This window comes from Thunnus thynnus, chromosome 12 (assembly GCF_963924715.1).
Source record: "Thunnus thynnus chromosome 12, fThuThy2.1, whole genome shotgun sequence".
Classification (NCBI taxonomy): Eukaryota; Metazoa; Chordata; class Actinopteri; order Scombriformes; family Scombridae; genus Thunnus; species Thunnus thynnus.
Genome location: NC_089528.1, coordinates 17,733,660 through 17,751,058, shown reverse-complemented (window position 1 = coordinate 17,751,058; position 17,399 = coordinate 17,733,660). Strand labels below are relative to the sequence as shown.

Below are 17,399 nucleotides of genomic sequence, written 5' to 3'. Positions count from 1 at the left end.
AGGTTTTTGTTTAAACCTCCAATAATTTCATCTGAATGAAATTACTTTTCCTGATGTTTTTTTTCCTGCTTCTATCATCTTGGTTTTGTTTTTTTGTTTTTTAGCAACAATATAATTTACATTAATTTTTTGGTGCGAGACATCTACTTAGAACACTTTGAGCCATTAAAATTGTAGTCTTAACCAATGAGATCACTGTATTCTTAATGGGGTGCTATTTGTGTAGTAGACGTGTGTAATACACATAATTTCTTGGCCCTAAACTTGTGGAAGCAGCCCATCAGTTAGAAACACTGCCTCCAATGTCATACAAGGATATGGTACACATGTTGTTTGGTTGGATTTTTTTTTTTGTACAAAAAGTAGTGAAACCCACAACCAACCCCTCTGCTTTGCCAGCAGTGCAATCATGAGCTGCATCAGCTCTCTGCAGTTCAGATGGAACCATCAGTTGTATGATAATATTACTATACATGAAGACTGTCCCTCTACATTATGACTCTACATTTTTTTTAATTATTTGCAGTCTGCATGATGCCCTTTTAAAGTTTAGTTATTTAATTTACAAGTATCATTTAATTCAATTAATATAACTTGCTTGTGTGTGGCTACTTGGATTGTTTTCCCATTGATTATTATTTCTTGCAGATTCCTTCTTCTGTTCTTTTTTTGGTCTTTTTTCTCTATCTGGTTGTACATGTTCATCAGTGCTGAAAATCATCTTTTGGGGAATTACACAAAGCAAGAAAATGTGAATAAGGAAACAAATCCCAGCCAAGAAGAACTGAGTCTAAAAACAAAGTGAATGTATTCACTTCAAAGGTGGAAAAAGGTGACACATCATTTAAACAAACAATGCCTGTAGAGCTGTGCAAGTGTGCAAAACACTGCTACTGTGTTGTTTCATTATTAGTTTCATTATTATCATTTTCATTATTTTAAAATTAATTTATGATCATCTTTAGCACAGTGAACAGCAGAGACATTATAATCACAGGTCTGCACGTGTACTCACTTTTAAATGCCTGTTTTAGGACATTATACTGATTATTGTATGCTTGGAATATGTGTCAAATGTCGACATTATTTGGATGAATACATATATTATGTAATATAAACATGCAAGCGTATGATATTGTACCAACTTCTTCAGACCTTCTTGGACCTGGACTCTGTTTAATGCTGTTTAATGTCTGTCAGAGTGCCTATAGGATGATCAAATTAATAAAATGTGATTTATTCTAAACCATTTTGTATCTATTATATGAATGGACTTGAAGTGTTTGTCTTAATCTAAAAGAACATTTCATGTAACCATCTTAATGACAAAGCTTTTATGTTTTTATCAGTATTTTTGGTGAGTGCTGGATAGTTTATATCACACTATTCATCTAATTTAGAAACAAATTTAGAACATAAAGACTGTCAAATAGCCATACTATACAGTATATAATATTTTCTGAGCGTATATCACAATTTTAAACCTTTTTAAAGAATAATCTCCTGTTATTCTCTCTATCCATTTTCCAGGGTTGATGAGCAGATTGTTTTCACAATCTTCATTGTGAGGATCATTTGTCGATACAATTTTTCTGTCATAGTTTTGTCAGCTCATTCTTAAAAGATTCTGCAATCCAATCAGAAGTGATTTCATCATTTCAAAATCAGTTTTCTTACACCGTATCTCAGGCAACGCTGGTTTTCACTTTTGCTCAGAGAACCTCACTGTAGAGGCTCCATGTAAGATGGACAGTATATAAACTACAATGCCTGTATTTGTGGATTACTGACATAAAATGGTATCAACTTTACCGGCAATCAGTATCTTACTGTGACTGAATGGCACACTTGCTGCACAATCTTTTAATCTAAAAATAAATGTGTGCTCTCTCAATTTTCAGTAATGGAGAGAACGTTAAATTTAGTTTGAGTCCTTTAACATTGGATCACCGCTAGATGGCGGTAAAGTCACGTGAAAACCAGCAGGACGGCCCAATGAAGGGTCTGTTCAAGCCTTATACGTGTGATATGTCTTTCTTGGAGATTAATTTTGAAGTAATTATTACAATACAATTGCACGTGTAGGCTAACTAACAAGATGCTAATTGAATTTAAATTATCCTCAGCGTACGAATAGTAAACTGTCTAAAAATTGATGACTTTCTTTTAAACCATTTTAACTGTCTTTTCATAATATGAAATGTTTGAATAGCAAAAACTGTGAATCTGCACAATATCTTTGTTAAGAGTACAGGTGGTGAAACTGATTGTACACTAGTTTTAGTGTGAATTAAGTGTGGTAAATACAGCACTGATTCATCAGAATATGATTTTAGGATGGGAATACGTGGAAATTAGAAATTGACGATGCACGACGCAACGACAATGTTTTGTACCATATGTGTGTTTTAACACTGCCAAGCTGTCGCAAACTACAAGTTCACTTTAAACCCAACATTTTTGAAGGTTCAGGAATAAAGAGAAATAATGGAAGTCAGTGGCGAAATCGCCTAAAAACTGCAACATATGAAAGGAGACAATATATAAATAAAAAGAATATTATTAAAATACTGACAAAACATAAAAATATATGATAATTTCCCTCCATAGTAAACCAGGTTTTTATTCATAATAATAATGAGGAAAAAAGCTGACATGAAAAAATCCAAATTGTCCTTTAAAAATAAATCTTTTAATCAACAACTTCAGCAACATCAAGAAAACAAAGTTAAGTGCATGAATAAACATAAATTGAGGTGTATGCTATGTGTTTTTCAGTAAAAATGTAAATATTGCTGCTTATTCATGCGTGTGATCAGTCAGTAATATAATGAGAATGTATAGTGACACAATAGATCCTCACATCATGATATAACCGCTGCTAAACGGGTAAAAGGTGAGTTTTCATCCTCTCTGCTTCCACACTGACTCTTCAGAAAATAAAACCTCCTTTCTTCTTTCTCACCAACAGTTCTGTTAGAATAACTCCTGAGGGTTGTGTTTAGCAGAAAAGTTCTTGACAGATCTGTCTTGCCTGAAAGTGGTTTGTTTTGTCACATTACACATGGCTTGACGTCCTGATAGACACTTTGATGATGGTGATGAAGCTGGTGATAGTAAGATCCGCCGGTGCTGGGATGCAGAGAAGAGATCCCATTAAGGTTCAAAACGAAATCCTTCCTGTCACACACAGGGGCCGAGTGGCTGGAATATCGAGACAGTCCCACTGTAAACAAACAGGACAAAAGGTGATCAGTGTCATTTCAGGACGATTTAGTCGAACTGCATATGGATTTTTTTTTTAATCTTGTAGATTTCTATTATTATTTAATCCAGATACTCAGTAGGTAACGGATACTAGAGGGTTGTCAATAAATCAAATTGATGTATGCTGCATTTAATAATGTTTTATAGATCAGTTATAAGCCATTAATATGAACAACTTTTGGGTTGCCAAGTTGTGAAAAATCCATTGGCTGGTGTTGAATCTTTTGTATTAGGTAATAATACAGTTATAAATGTTAGTAATCAATACTTAATAAATGCTCGTCGGTTTCTCACTCTGTTTTCTAATAAACCACTGGGTCAGCAAGTATAAATGTTAAGAACATATTTATAGTTTTGTTTTGTTTTTTCTTTTCTGCCCTTAATTTATTTTTTTTAATTTATTTATTTATTTTACAAAAATCCATCGAGTCTGTAGTTTTAAAGTAAAGTAAAGTTGTTGTAAGTTGTAAATGTCATTATGTTGAGTTAAGAAATATATTTTGGTCCAGATGTTGTACAGCCCTTTCTCACAGAAAATAATTGGTGAAACGGTCCATTAGGATCTGCCTGATGGACTAAAATACAAAAGAGAAAGCATGTATCGTGGTGGAGGAAGCGAAACTCCTGCCAAAGGATTTGTCTCAACCTGCTAACCCAAAACATGTTCTTATTAACAGATCGTGACTGATATATTATTTATTAACCACCAATAAAACCAGTATAATTGGGTTTTTTTTAATTAGAAACTGGTATCAATTTGTTTAATCGTGTGTATTAAAAGACAATGATGAAAAAAATATAAGAAAATGAAACTGTAATTAGCTTAGTATTCGAGCTGTTGTGGCTCATGTTACAGGCTTCGATGACGTTGCAACGTAATAAGCAAAAATCAAAATTTTGTTCCAGTTTTAAGAACAACTTTGTAAGTGTAATTTTGACATTTTCGTCACATCTTCACACGTCCCTGCAACCCCATAAACTCATATAAATGGTACTTTTCGACATGTTATTTTTATTATAGCTTTAGTCGAGGCCTCCAAACAAAACTTGCATGTTAATGCAATAACGTTGTAGGGAACCTTATTTATACACCAGGCTCAAAAACAGTGCATACGTCATACACGATTTTATGGTGCATAATAAAAACTAAAGAAAAGCAAACACCTCGTGTTTTCTAAATTTAACTGGATAAAAATCAATCAATAGGCCTAAATGCGCGTTGGTTCGATTTTATTGGGGGCAATATTATGTGTGTATTTATTGCATTTCCATCAGATTTGGTAAGATAAATTTATTCTTAAACTGGCTCATATTGGAGTCACAATTTGCTAATTTCATTTGCCTTGGACTAGCATTTATTAATGTATTTTTTATCGAATGCATTTGATAAAATCAAATGAAATTTCTTATGGAAATCTAATTTGTATAATTTGTACGTCGTTTAATACGATACTACAAATTAAAAGAATATTATGCAAAGAGCAACGATTTCTATTTTTTGATGGTGACTCGTCACAACAATTTAATCTTAACCCTGAAATTTGGTTCTTATGATTAATCGTGGTGCAAATAGCAAATACAACATACAGGTTATAGACAGGTCACTCAGTGATGCTTTACCTGAAACGTCAGAAGAATCTCGTGCATTATGGTGCAGATAGCCTTGATCCAGAGAGTAAGATGGCATTCCCGCGTGCAGAGCAGAAGAAGTGGGGCTGCTTGATGCCAGCGACTGCTGTTTGATGTATGAAGATACACCAGGTGAACTCCAGTGTGAGGCTGCATTTGCATAAGGCGACTGACAGTCCAAAGTGCCTACCATCGCTGGGGAGGACTGCAGGGGGCTGCTACTGCTGTCCGGGCAGTAGTCCGCGTTAGAGGCCACCTGACATGCAGCCATGTACGATGACCCGGAGCTTGATGACATATGTGGGACGTGATGCCCCCCTCCGAGTCCCTCGTAGCCCCCTGGCACCGTACCACCCATCAAGTCTATGTTGTAGCCGTTATGACACGCTAATGAGCCTGACGGTGACTGGAAATCAAAGTTTTGCGGCAACATAGACGCACCAAACCCTATACCATTCATCATCCTGTACATTGGTTTCAGGGCTTGGCATTTCCTACGGAACCCCCGAGGTCTGCGACGAAAGGAGCCCTCCTCGAACATAAACTCACTACCCGGATCGATGGTCCAGTAGTGGCCCTTGCCAGGTCTGCCGAGACCTTTGGGCAGCTTTATAAAACATTCGTTCAGAGACAGGTTGTGTCTGACGGAATTTTTCCATCCCTGATATGATCCCCTGAAGAAAGGGAATCGGGCCTGCAGGAACTGATAAATTTCACTCAGGGTAAGCCTTTTTGTCGGTGAGCTTTGAATTGCCATCACAATGAGGGCAATATATGAGTAGGGGGGCTTTTCAGGGCGTCTCAAGCCAGAGTTTCCTTTTTTCCCTTTGGCTGATGTATTGTGCGCGCTCTCCATCACTGGCTGTGCGCTCAGCAGAGCTGCCGCTGGACTGCAGCGCAGAAGATTAGATGGATCCAAATGTTGCTGGGAGCTCTCTGTCGTCATGGTGGGGGTCTATAACACGTGGGGAAATCGCTTTTCCTATATTTCAAATGCTAGTAAAGGTTCCCTAATGCGTTAATTGAAGAAGTCAGTGTCCCTTTGCGATGCTCTGCGCGTTTATAGCCATGAAAATCAAGAAACGCCAGCCGCTGTTCCTCCTTCCTCTCTCTGTCCATTGCTGGCAATAGTCCCACAAGAGAGGGGAAATAAAGCTCCTCGACTTTGCTTGCGCATATCCACCCGGCCAAACACAACTCGACCACCTATCAATTCTTAAATCTCTCTCTGCCCCTCTATCCCCCCGAAATCCCTCCAAGAAATCGCCAGGAACTACTCCCTCCCCATCTGGCCAGGATCCAGACTAGAAGCCGGACGCAGCGCAGTGGAGTAAGACAAATCTCCTCCCACGACTCGCTTTCCAAAACACTATGTCCACATTTGTCAGACCAATATTTGGCACGACAACTTGACAAGCCATGATGAATAAAACGACACAGTTTGAATACATTTAAATAATTCATTTTGACCTCCTGTGGAGCAGCAAACAGAGACGATGCCTGCCAGTGGTTTTATGTTCTAAGGTGTGCATGCAGGAGAAAGAGTCCTGCAGTGTTCATTTGTTTGGGATCTGTTCAGGGTTAGGACTCTGACATGAGAGGAAGCATGCTTTTTCTTTTTCCATCAGAGCGTGCCAGCATACCACACACAGCGCAAGTGTCAATTTACCTCTTGGAGCCTGGATTGCATCCCTGGAGAAATGAATTGATTGGAAAATCTAAATAAAGTCTTAAGGAACAATTAAGATAACTGAATGTTCCAATATATTTTGTATTTTGTGCACCGTTTACTACTGTAAATGGCCTTCTTTGCGTCTTGGTGTTTGCCCTTGAGGAGTATTACGCATGTTTGGTTTCATTATCGAACAGGTCGACACTAAGAACGTGAAATTATTTCCCCAAACTCCAGCAATGTTAGAAGTAAACACCCAGAATATCAGCAACATCAAAACTGTAACCCCGCTGCGTCCAGGATGCACAGCTGGTTTAAAGGATATTTACTTTCTAGCCTCAGAAGAATAGGCCTTGGAAGAAATTTCTTCCTATTGTGGATTTCGAGTTCAGTTCTCTCAGAATGTTTCCTGCGCATGTGTGGAGATTGAGGCGACAGCTATTTGCAGCGCCAGACTGAAAACATAAATATTGGATGCCCCTATCCGGTAGCTGCGAGCTTCATGAACAGTGAAATGTAAATACACTAATAAGGGATATTAATAATAGGCTGCATTCATTTCATTTTTCATATGTTCATATCATTATTATTATTATTATTGTTATTGTTATGCTTCCAATCAAGGTTAAAGCTGTTGCCATACAAAATCTGGACATGTGAGTTGCAAAGTAATCAAGAAGATATTATATAAAGGAGGAGGCTAATGAAGAGGAGTTCCTTGGTGCACTTGAAACCAATCCTAGAGTTCATGTGGTAAGGTGCAGTCACATGAACATTGCTAAATTGGCCCCTAACAGGTGTAGATGCCTCATACAGGTGTCAGTCCTAATTTGGCTCCACATGAAACACCCTGACTACATTATAACTTCTTTAGAAATAATTAGCTACAACAATGCAACGTACAAATCAAAATGAGATAAATTTTTATTTCGTTATAATGAGCACAATATTGGAAGAAGAGACACAAACACAGTCAAAGTGCATTTTTTAACACGTTTGTTAAACAAACTACAAATTTAATAGGCAGTTCAGTAACATTGGCAATAAAGAACGTGTATAAAACAGATCATCTGGGACATTACCAGAAGTATAAAAATAAACTGCAACACCATGCCACCACAAACTCAATTTAATCCCATCATATGATGAAAAAGGTTGCCATCTGTCTTTAATGTTTGTTCTGTCCTTCTGTTGTCCATCATCAGTGCACACAGATCACAAAGGAGAAAGACTGATTCCAAATTCAATTCTGAAATCGCAAAAATGTCTGTGAAATCAGCCCATCGCTGTAGGCGTGTGACAAGTGCGCAGCACGGGAGTTCATATAGGCTGACTTGACGAATGGAAATGAGGCAGGTGTATTTGAATGAGGTATCATTAGTTCAGTGTAGCGCGGCCAGGTGAAGGCAGGGTGTAGTGGTAAGTCGTTGTTTGAGTCCCTCTTGAAGGGCTTGCTGAGGATGCTGTCTATAGCAAATGAACTAGTAAACTTGACAGCGGGCTCAGTCCTGGTGGCGGGAGCGGACTGCGGAATGATCTGCGGCTCCTCTGCGCGCTCGGACTCCTCATGTACTCTGCCGAACTTTTTGTTAATGCGCTTTCTTCTGCGTCGGAACACCCCGTCCGCAAATGTGTATTCGCTGTGAGGATTGAGCATCCAGTAATTGTCCTTTCCCCAAGGTCTGGACGGGTCCCGGAGCACTTTGAGAAAGCAGTCGTTAAGAGACAAGTTGTGTCGAACCGAGTTCCTCCAGCCGGTGTAGCTTCCCCTGAAGAACGGAAACTTTTTCATCAGATAGTCGTTGATTTCCGCCAAAGTCAGACGTCCAGAGGAGGAGTCCCGGATAGCCATGGCGATGAGAGCGATGTATGAGAACGGGGGTTTGGGTCTCCTTGTGTACGGCTTTGACTTGCTGCTGGTGCATGAAGTAACAGGTGGAGGACTGTGCGCCACGCAGTCTCCATCCGACCCCAGCTCCTCCTCAGCAGAAAGAGGAGAGCGCACACTCCCCTCTGCATCACTGGACATCTCCAAAAGTTTCATGCCATAGTGGTTCCCGCACAACACCTCCAACTTCATGCTTTTGATGAGTTCTCCTCTTATTTACTGCTGTATAGGACCTGCGATATGCGATATGCTCTTCGCGTAAAGTCTCGGAGCTTGTGTGCGTTCAAGACGCTGAGTCCTTTAAATTGGATCCAAAGAAGTCTGTCTTTGTGTCATACCTGCCGGGGCTCTGAAGCCCGTCTCACCTACAGTCGGTGTCAGCAGCTGTTTATAGCTCACCTCAACTCAGGACCAACCCCGGGAGGGCGGAGTTAGATGATTTCAAAAGGTTTGGAGCATCACAAAACATCTTCACATTGCGTGCGTGATTGTCTATAATAAAACCATGATCATAATCAGAGTTTCATCAGAAACTTAAAGTATAGTATTTAGCAATTAGTAAGAGATGACGTTCACTGAACACCCTATTCAATGCGGCTTTATTACTGTCTCACCTGTGAAATGTGATCTGGCAGACACCTTGGGACTATTTCACCTGAGACAACCAGGTGGCGTATGCTTCCTTTGTATTTCTAAGGTGCAGTGCCTGCAGGTAAAATCTCAGTTTAGGGTCATTTGTCAGTTCCAGGCAGCACTGTAATCACAGCCTGAACTATCCTTTCATATACTGTTTGAAATTCCTCCTTATACTGAAAACAATGAACTCCAGGTTGTTAAAAGATTGAGACCACTCCCAGTAAAGATGTTCTCTGTGCCAACAGAGTAGAGACACTGAAGTGCTCTTATGATTTATCACATCAAAGCACTCATGCTTTACTGCAGCTGTGGACTTTAGATGTTCCAACTTAACAGCCCACATAGAAACCACTGTTATTCTGTTTTTCTCTCTTGAAACAAATAGTGAGGTCTGGTCCTTCCATCCTGTTGCTCAGTGCCAGGATAGTGGGTTCACCTGAGAAAGTTATTGTGATCTATTTTCTTTGTGAATTAACTGCCTCTGGGTTTTGGATTACTTTGGAACAGAGAGAGTCAATCCCAAGGAAACAATTATACAATTATGAGAGAAGTAAAACAGGTGAATAGGCACACAGAAAATAATTCTAAATTCTATGATATTATGTCTTTAGTAGCTAATGTCAGTGTGATACATTCTCCTCTTACTCACTCCTCCAGGTTCATCTGGGTCATGTTGAACTCAACAACCCATATTTGTGTAATTGCTAGTCTTATTTCCTGCAAATGATCAGACCAAAACACTGGTTTCACTGGTAGTGCTGCAACACCAAATAGTCAAATGGAAAAATAATAATCCACCTGGAGACCAGTGTTGACATCACACTCTGGCCCCGCTGATATGTTGTCACTATGTCAAGTGGTTTAGCTTTTGTTTATGCAAACTGTATGTTTTCAAGGTGTTTTTGCGTGTTTGTGCCGGTGTGAATGTTTTGATTTTCAGGCAATGTGGGACACCCAATCCCAGGTGAAGTCACTATTTTTGAAAGGTGGCATGTCACGGATGGATTCCCGTAAGCTAACCACACACTGACAAGAGCTCAAATACCATGTATTCACTCTGTTCACTGCATGTAGCAACTTGTGAGGCTATCGTGTATTGTTGTTGGTTCTTGTACGGCATACATCGAGATCTACTTAATAACAGCCTATCTGTTATGGCTTTACAGGTCAAACCAGAGACAAACCTCATATACTGCCAAAGGGGTATAACTAATAGCTTTAATAATGGTTAATAAAGCATTTACTATGCTTTACAGGTATGTTAAAAGTCATAAATAATAACTTTTGGGAAAACTTGTTTTGACTGGTTTGCTCACTTGTTTTTAGAAAAGAGCTGCAGACACTATGGGGCACATTTGTTAACATCGTATTAACACCTACAACTACAGACTTGATTATTAAACCCCTTTATTAATGAGTTATTAACATTCATAACTGTAATATTACCATATAGAAAGGATAAACACCAAAAATGGCTTTTTGCACAAACTGGCAACCCAAAAGTCATTCTTGCTAATTAATACCTAATAACTGTTCTATAAAGCATTAGTACATTATCATTTAATTTAAAAGTAAAAAATATATGAATATTAATAATTAATTAAAGCCTGTAGTCACAATTTTATTAGACAGTGGTACCAAAAAAAGTGGCTTGTCTACTTACTACTACAAATATAGTATATAAATATACAAGCAGTAGCTCGTAGGTAGTAGTGTATTCAGTAGTGAAAATTCAGATGCTCGGCAGGCATAGATAATGAAAATGCTTTACATAATACCCCCTTGAGTTAAGATATGTGTCTGTGTAGTCACAGACACCCTGCCATAAATTATTTTAACCAGAGGCTCCTGTTCTTATTTTCTTATCCTTTCTTTGACTCTCTGTCAAGATCAGTCTGTGAGATTTATGAGCACATTAGATTACGGTACAGTGTGGTGCCTTTACGCAGACACTAGATCAGATAAGGCCTTTCAGTTTTCATTAACTAGGTTTTTTAAGCACACACCTGTAAGTTATGAAAACAGAAAACCTTCACAGTATGAAGAATGTTCTCGGAGGAACGGCGAAATAATGTCATCCATATTTGTACGTGGTGTACACTGTCCATAAAAGCAACATTCTTTCTTGTCACATTGAAAGTGATTTTGGCATTTCTGATGCAAACGTCTGTTTAGGTGTAGTATGCTGTCACTGCAGCTTTAGCTCTGGTCTGTAGTTATGTTGGAATGACGAACACTGTGAAGCATGTAGTCAGACTTCAGTGAGTGACAACCTGACTAATACAGTTCAAGAACTCATTGGCACTGTTTCCAGCTCATAAACCTCCAAGAAACACAAACTGATGCCAGTATAATAAATTGCATGCATACATTTATGAATACAACATACTATGATTATGCCAAACACACATTAACTGCATGACAATGTCTTTACTGTGTTGTGTATTTAGCTCATCGTTGGAGCCCTGCAGTTTCTCATAATTTTGTAACCTCTAAGCTTCAGTTAAACAATACAATGCTGTCTGGAAGGTGACTTAGCCTAGCAGTAACTCATGAAAGAGATGCCGTCACATGCACATGATTTCTAAAATGAGTTCCCTCTGTATGTTGCTGTTTGTAAAGGTAAATAGCTTTCCAGTTATTTGTTGGAGAGCACAAGGAAGAGGAATAAACATTCGTAGTTAAATGCAGGTGTTAAGAACAACATTGAGTCTACATACACACACAATGTGTGTTCTTGTGTTGCATTATTTTTCATTTAATGCCTTGGTTTCACGTACCAGATTTTTCTACTTGAGGTTGATGTTTGCATGTTTGCTTTTTGTGTGCATGCCCAACAGAGTGTCAGTAATCTGTTGACAAGTATAGTGACAAATTGTTACATAGGATATACAGTACATTGACGATATTAATACAGAGGTAGGTGTTGTGAAGAGAGAAACATACTTCAAGTTAGTTCATGTATTTGTGTAAATCTGTTTAATTTGATCATTTATGTATTGCATAAATAATTGTCCTACATGCCAAGACAGATTATGAAACATTTTTTAAAATATCTGAGAAAAGTATTTGAAACTTTCATAACATTTCAGTAATGTACATAAACTGTTGCACCAAATTTCACAAGATGTCTAAAAATAACCCTGTGAAGATGTCCTCCTGACAGGGATTTAGTTTGCATAACTCCCGCTCAAGGGTTGTGTCTCTGTCTATGCAAACAAAAAGCTTTTGCGTGTGAGGCGGCAGTTAATTTGAGACATTCAGATGTTTTTCAGAGGGTTACGCTGTTGAGAGCGTAAAGTTCACTGAGTGGCTTCAGAGTCGTATTCAGAGGTTGAAAATAGAAACAGAATTTTATGTTGATTCCAGGCATTCCTTCATGCTATTTATGGCAGCTGTGTGTTTAGTATCATTGTACAACACATCCCACCTTAAAATATTTCATCAGCCACTAATTATTGTATTTTGACAGCTCTGTTTTGAAACCGCATTGCCAGTGTCTCAGTATTTAACCGGGGCATTATGGTTTTGCACAAACATGTGTGTGTTCTTAGTCATCATCAGACGGCTTATAGTAGTGTCATCATGTATATTTGCTCTCACAAGTTTCTTCTTGTACGCTCCATCCCACCCTCTTAATGCACACATCTGTTTTTTCACCTGTAAGCACCTACTGTAATGTATGAAAGTCACAATTATGCTGACTTTTTGCAAGTTTTTCTATTTTCTTGACTCTTTAATATTCTTAAATAGATGATCTGTTTGGTACAAATTTAAAGACAACAGCAAACAAAGTTCAAGTTCTCTCATATGTTTTATGTTTTGTTGCTGGTTTGTGAAGTTTCAATTTTGGTTCTGTTAGCTCAAAGCTAACATGACTGAGCTGCCAAATAGATAGAAAGAAAAAAAAACATTGAAGCATCATAAAAAAAATGTAAACAAAAGAGGTTATCTTCAGGTGGAGAAGAATAGAAGTGTGAAGGACTGTGCATTCTTCAGACAACTCACTAAATTTTCCAGCAAAGATTTTTCTCAGTAAAATACTGTCATGATGTAAATTTATGTTGTTTCAATTTTTAATTTCTCATTTGTTAAATAATGCTTGTTTAATTGTTTTTAATTCATTTTCATGCAGTGTATGTTTTTCACTCCACTTTTCACATTGTTGTTTGTTTGTTTTGTTTTTTGCATACCCTTCCTGTATTTTCATATTTTTTAATTATTATGTTAATTATAATACATTTAACATATGATCAAGTGTTGCACTGTGAGGTATGGTTAATAAATTCAATTTATCTGTTTCTAAATAAAAACTCTTAAATGTTATTTATATCAGCCATATTTTTAGTGAAATAACCTCGTCAGTGAAAGGCAGGAACATGATATATCTGGAGCTGACAGTAAAAGCAACATGCAGACCAACTAGCCAGGTAGAGTAAAAAAATCATATACCTGTAAAGATGAATAAGTATTAAAACTGGCTGATGCAGTGTACAACTTAAATGTTGTCATGTTTGCATGAGAGGTTGTTACAATTAAGACTGTTTCGGTCAGCCAAGCAGCTTTTATGTGCTGGAGACTGATACAGTGTAAAAGTTGAGATGTGTACTTCACAAACCCTCTGTGTGAGTACACCACTTAACTCCTCTCTCATGTTTAGACAAAAAAGGGGTAAACACTACCAAAAACACAGCAATAAGGGTGCGGCTGAGATAGGGATGTAGTTTAGCTCGCAAATGGGGGAATAATTTCCACTCTGAATGGGGGTTTAACGTCATAACAGCTTGAGTGATGACAGTGAAAGCATTAAGAAAAGGGGGCTATCCTGTCTCTATTTATTCTCTCCAGGGTTCTGGGTAGCGAGGTCTGTGTTGAGGGCTAGTGTGTGAGCAGAGGAAGTCTCATAAACTGTTACTGACAAGTAGCAGCGCTACAAAACTGTTAACATCATCACACTATGGTAGAGAGAAAGGCCAGATAAACATCTCAATTTGTGTATGTATGGCATGCATTCAAATAATTTAGAAATAGATGGCACAGCTTTTTACTTCTATCATTTGCGGTGTTCTTAAAGTTTGAGTCACTACATTTTTGACAGAAAGAGTTACCTACTTTACTTCTACTGAAGTATTCCTTCGCTCAACATTCCCATTATTTATGTGCACCACAATCCAAACTTACATTTTACAACAAACTATCTTACAGTGCTTGTGCAACATCTAGCAGTTTCATTTTGTGCAACAAAGTCAAAATGCTTCTTGTAAACGTTATCCAGAGGTTAATCTCCAGCAGCTGTTGAACATTTATCATCTCTCCTGATCTCACAGTTTAGAGACACACTGTCCCAAAGAGTATATGCAATGATTTGATTACAGCGCAGGCTTAATCATTACAGATTTACAGAGTTTTACAGCTTCATAATTTTCACTGCTGTCTTTATACTGAGGATGTTGTTTTCTACAGGGTCTCCATGGACACATCTATGCTTTCAAGCAATAACAGGAGATTTGTTTGGTTTTATCAGGTAATCGAATGATTATTCCATTTAATCACTATTATTTTGTTATTTCTGTAAATAAACTGAGGGAAGATCTGTAGAAGGGTAAAATAACATTAGAAAAAGAAATAATATTGCAGAATATTTGCATACAATAGAAGTTGAATGGGTGAATCAAATAATTGTGAAGTATGTAATCTCTAATTCAACACTTCTTTAAAAAAAAATCCTTCTGAGTATGTTTTAAAACCCATAAAAATATTCTGCTTCGAATAATAATTTGTGTATGATTATGAATCTATATTGTTCATTTCAAAACTTAAACTGCTGGACACAAGATGTCTCTTACTTCAGTGAAAAGTCAGTTCTCAGTGCATGAGTTTTGGAGGCCAATCATGGTCCTGTATACAACTTACGCAAGTGTTGCCATGGAAACAGTTAAATTCAGTCAAAGTCAACCATATCAAATACAAAGGTTCAAAAAGGAAGCTTAAGCCATATGCAATCACAGTGATCAAAGCTCAGCTGTAAGACAAGCTTAAGTTTGTAATTAAAATTTCAAGGTAACTGGGTGGACTTTCACTCTGAGTCAGCACCTTGTTTAAACTGAAAAAGGATGTTATACTTTTATAAATATGTTTATCCAAATTAAATTAATTTGTTACACACCATGTGCTGTTGATGACATCAATGGATCTTCTTGCTCATTTCTTTGTTCTCCCTTGTTTGCATGTTACTGGTCAGATGTTGTTGCTGCTGTGTCAGCAGTTACAGAGAACAAGCATGAAGCTGAACCACTGTCAGACTTCTGAAACGGCCGAACAATTTGCCCTTATTTCCCTCTCTGGCTATATTCAAACTGACACTCCAGCTACCCAGAGAAACAAATGTAAAACATACAGTATAAACATCACGACATTCCTCATTATGCTGGGAAACTAGAGGATCTGCAGAGCTTTATTTCTTTAATATCGAGCCTTATGTTACTTCAATATATTACATGATTACAAATCTGTACACTTGTCTGTAATTAGTTCAGAAAATCTTGTAATATCTGGCAACACTAAGGTGTTGCTTTGGCTAATCATGCTTTGGCTTTCTGGGATGACCAGAAAGCCAAAGCATGATTTCTAGAGTAGTTCCACATGGTGTCTGGCAGACTGCACTGCAGCTCAAATAACTTCCTAAATATCACGAGAAAAATATATTATATTATAATGAAAATCTTCCACAAGAAATTTGATTCTGACAGTAGCTTTGACAATGTTTCGGCCTCTTGAAAAGTTGTTAATTTACATTAAAGCACACCATCATACACACTCAAAGTAATTTATTTAACAGTGTCTAATCATACCTGTACCACATTAACTGGATAGAATAGATGTTCCTTTTTTTTTTTTTTTTTTTTTTTTTTTTTGTTGTTACAGACAAGTCAGTATGCCAGTATAAATATTGACCAGTAATCTGCAGGCTTTATCAGCAAGGACAACAGTTGCGTGAGGCCATGCTCTGCTGCCCTGTGCCTAAACATTTAAGGTTTCTTTCGTAAATCGACATGTGGGATCTTGATGGGAACACTGATACTATAAACATTTCAGTCATACTGTATTTGATGTCTCTGTTTTTCAAGTTTTAGGCGGTGACTGCTTTAGAAATCTTAGCGCAACATTATCTCAAGTTTACTTAAAATACTTCAGATATTTTCGAATCACGTTACATTTCTTACAAGCTCCTTAACCTCCTTTCTCTTAACGTTTTATAAGCACAAACCAAAAGGTTATGACACTTCGCGTGGATTAGGCAAGTGAAATGACTATTTAGCAACCTATTAAAAGATAATCTGAAAGCTGTTAGCAGGGTTTAGCCTTCCTCAACCGTGCTCAACTTGTTTTGCCTGCCTTTAGGCCTCCAGGCTTCATTTGTGCAAAAAAAAAAAAAGAAAAAAAAATCTCAGTGATGGGATCCCCCTTCAGGTGAAGTATGCTTAGATAATATCATGGTTACTACGTCTACAGGACCTGTTTGGGTTATTTTCAAATGAGAGAAAAGACGACAAGGGAGAAAAACGCTCATAGCACAGACAACAAAAGGCCCTTCGTGCAAATGGGAGGAGGAACTCCCTTTGGGTGAGTGCCTGTAAAACGTTGGCTTTGCACGAAACCAACACAGGTTTACCAGCACACACCTTATTTACACCTACACAGATAGGAGTCAGACAGAGGGCAAATGCCATGTTGTCATGAAGATTTAATGTACTGTGGATCTGGAGTAATCATAATCTTTAACATCTTGTTTATTTTTAGTGTCTGTTCGGTTGCCATTATTTGTTGCTCTTGTTACCAGGGCTGTCTTTTTTAATTGAGTTGCCCTGTCTCTATAAAACACCACAAGGCGAGGTAGATGAAAACATATTTTACTATTATACATTTAGCTACAGACCAGTAACACCAATCATGTGTGTGTGTGTGTGTGTTTGTGTTTGTACTTGTTTACAAGGTTTTGTCTGTGATCACAGCATGATTTTGTAACCCTTGTTCACAAATGACAAAACTCCATTTTGGATTTAAATGAATAAGTCTTTTTAAATCTTTTTTGCTTTAAGTGAAATAAAAGCGACGTCTGTTTCTCGTGTGGTCTCCATCGGATTCCATAAACAGATCTCCCAGGTGGTCTAAGTGTGTGTGAGTGTGTGTGTGTGTGAGTATGTGTGGATTTGTTCATGCATGTGTTTGTCTGTTTCTTTGTGCGTGGCGGTTTTAGCATGTTAGTGTGCATGTGTGTGTGTTTAAGAGGGAAGAAAGAGAGAAAAC

At 37.8% G+C, this 17,399-nt stretch overlaps 2 protein-coding genes across 2 annotated transcripts; both read right to left on the bottom strand.

Annotated features, from left to right (window-relative positions):
* Positions 1 to 2,676: 2,676 nt before the first annotated feature.
* foxf2a (forkhead box F2a) lies at positions 2,677 to 6,445 on the bottom strand. Its single transcript, XM_067606002.1, has 2 exons — positions 4,888 to 6,445; positions 2,677 to 3,226 (listed from the first exon to the last, which is right to left on the bottom strand). Exons 1-2 carry the CDS (start codon positions 5,840 to 5,842, stop codon positions 3,054 to 3,056), a joined length of 1,128 nt encoding a protein of 375 aa, XP_067462103.1. The 5' UTR covers positions 5,843 to 6,445; the 3' UTR covers positions 2,677 to 3,053.
* Positions 6,446 to 7,487: 1,042 nt separating this feature from the next.
* foxq1a (forkhead box Q1a) lies at positions 7,488 to 10,392 on the bottom strand. Its single transcript, XM_067606004.1, has one exon. It carries the CDS (start codon positions 8,646 to 8,648, stop codon positions 7,812 to 7,814), a length of 837 nt encoding a protein of 278 aa, XP_067462105.1. The 5' UTR covers positions 8,649 to 10,392; the 3' UTR covers positions 7,488 to 7,811.
* Positions 10,393 to 17,399: the final 7,007 nt, after the last annotated feature.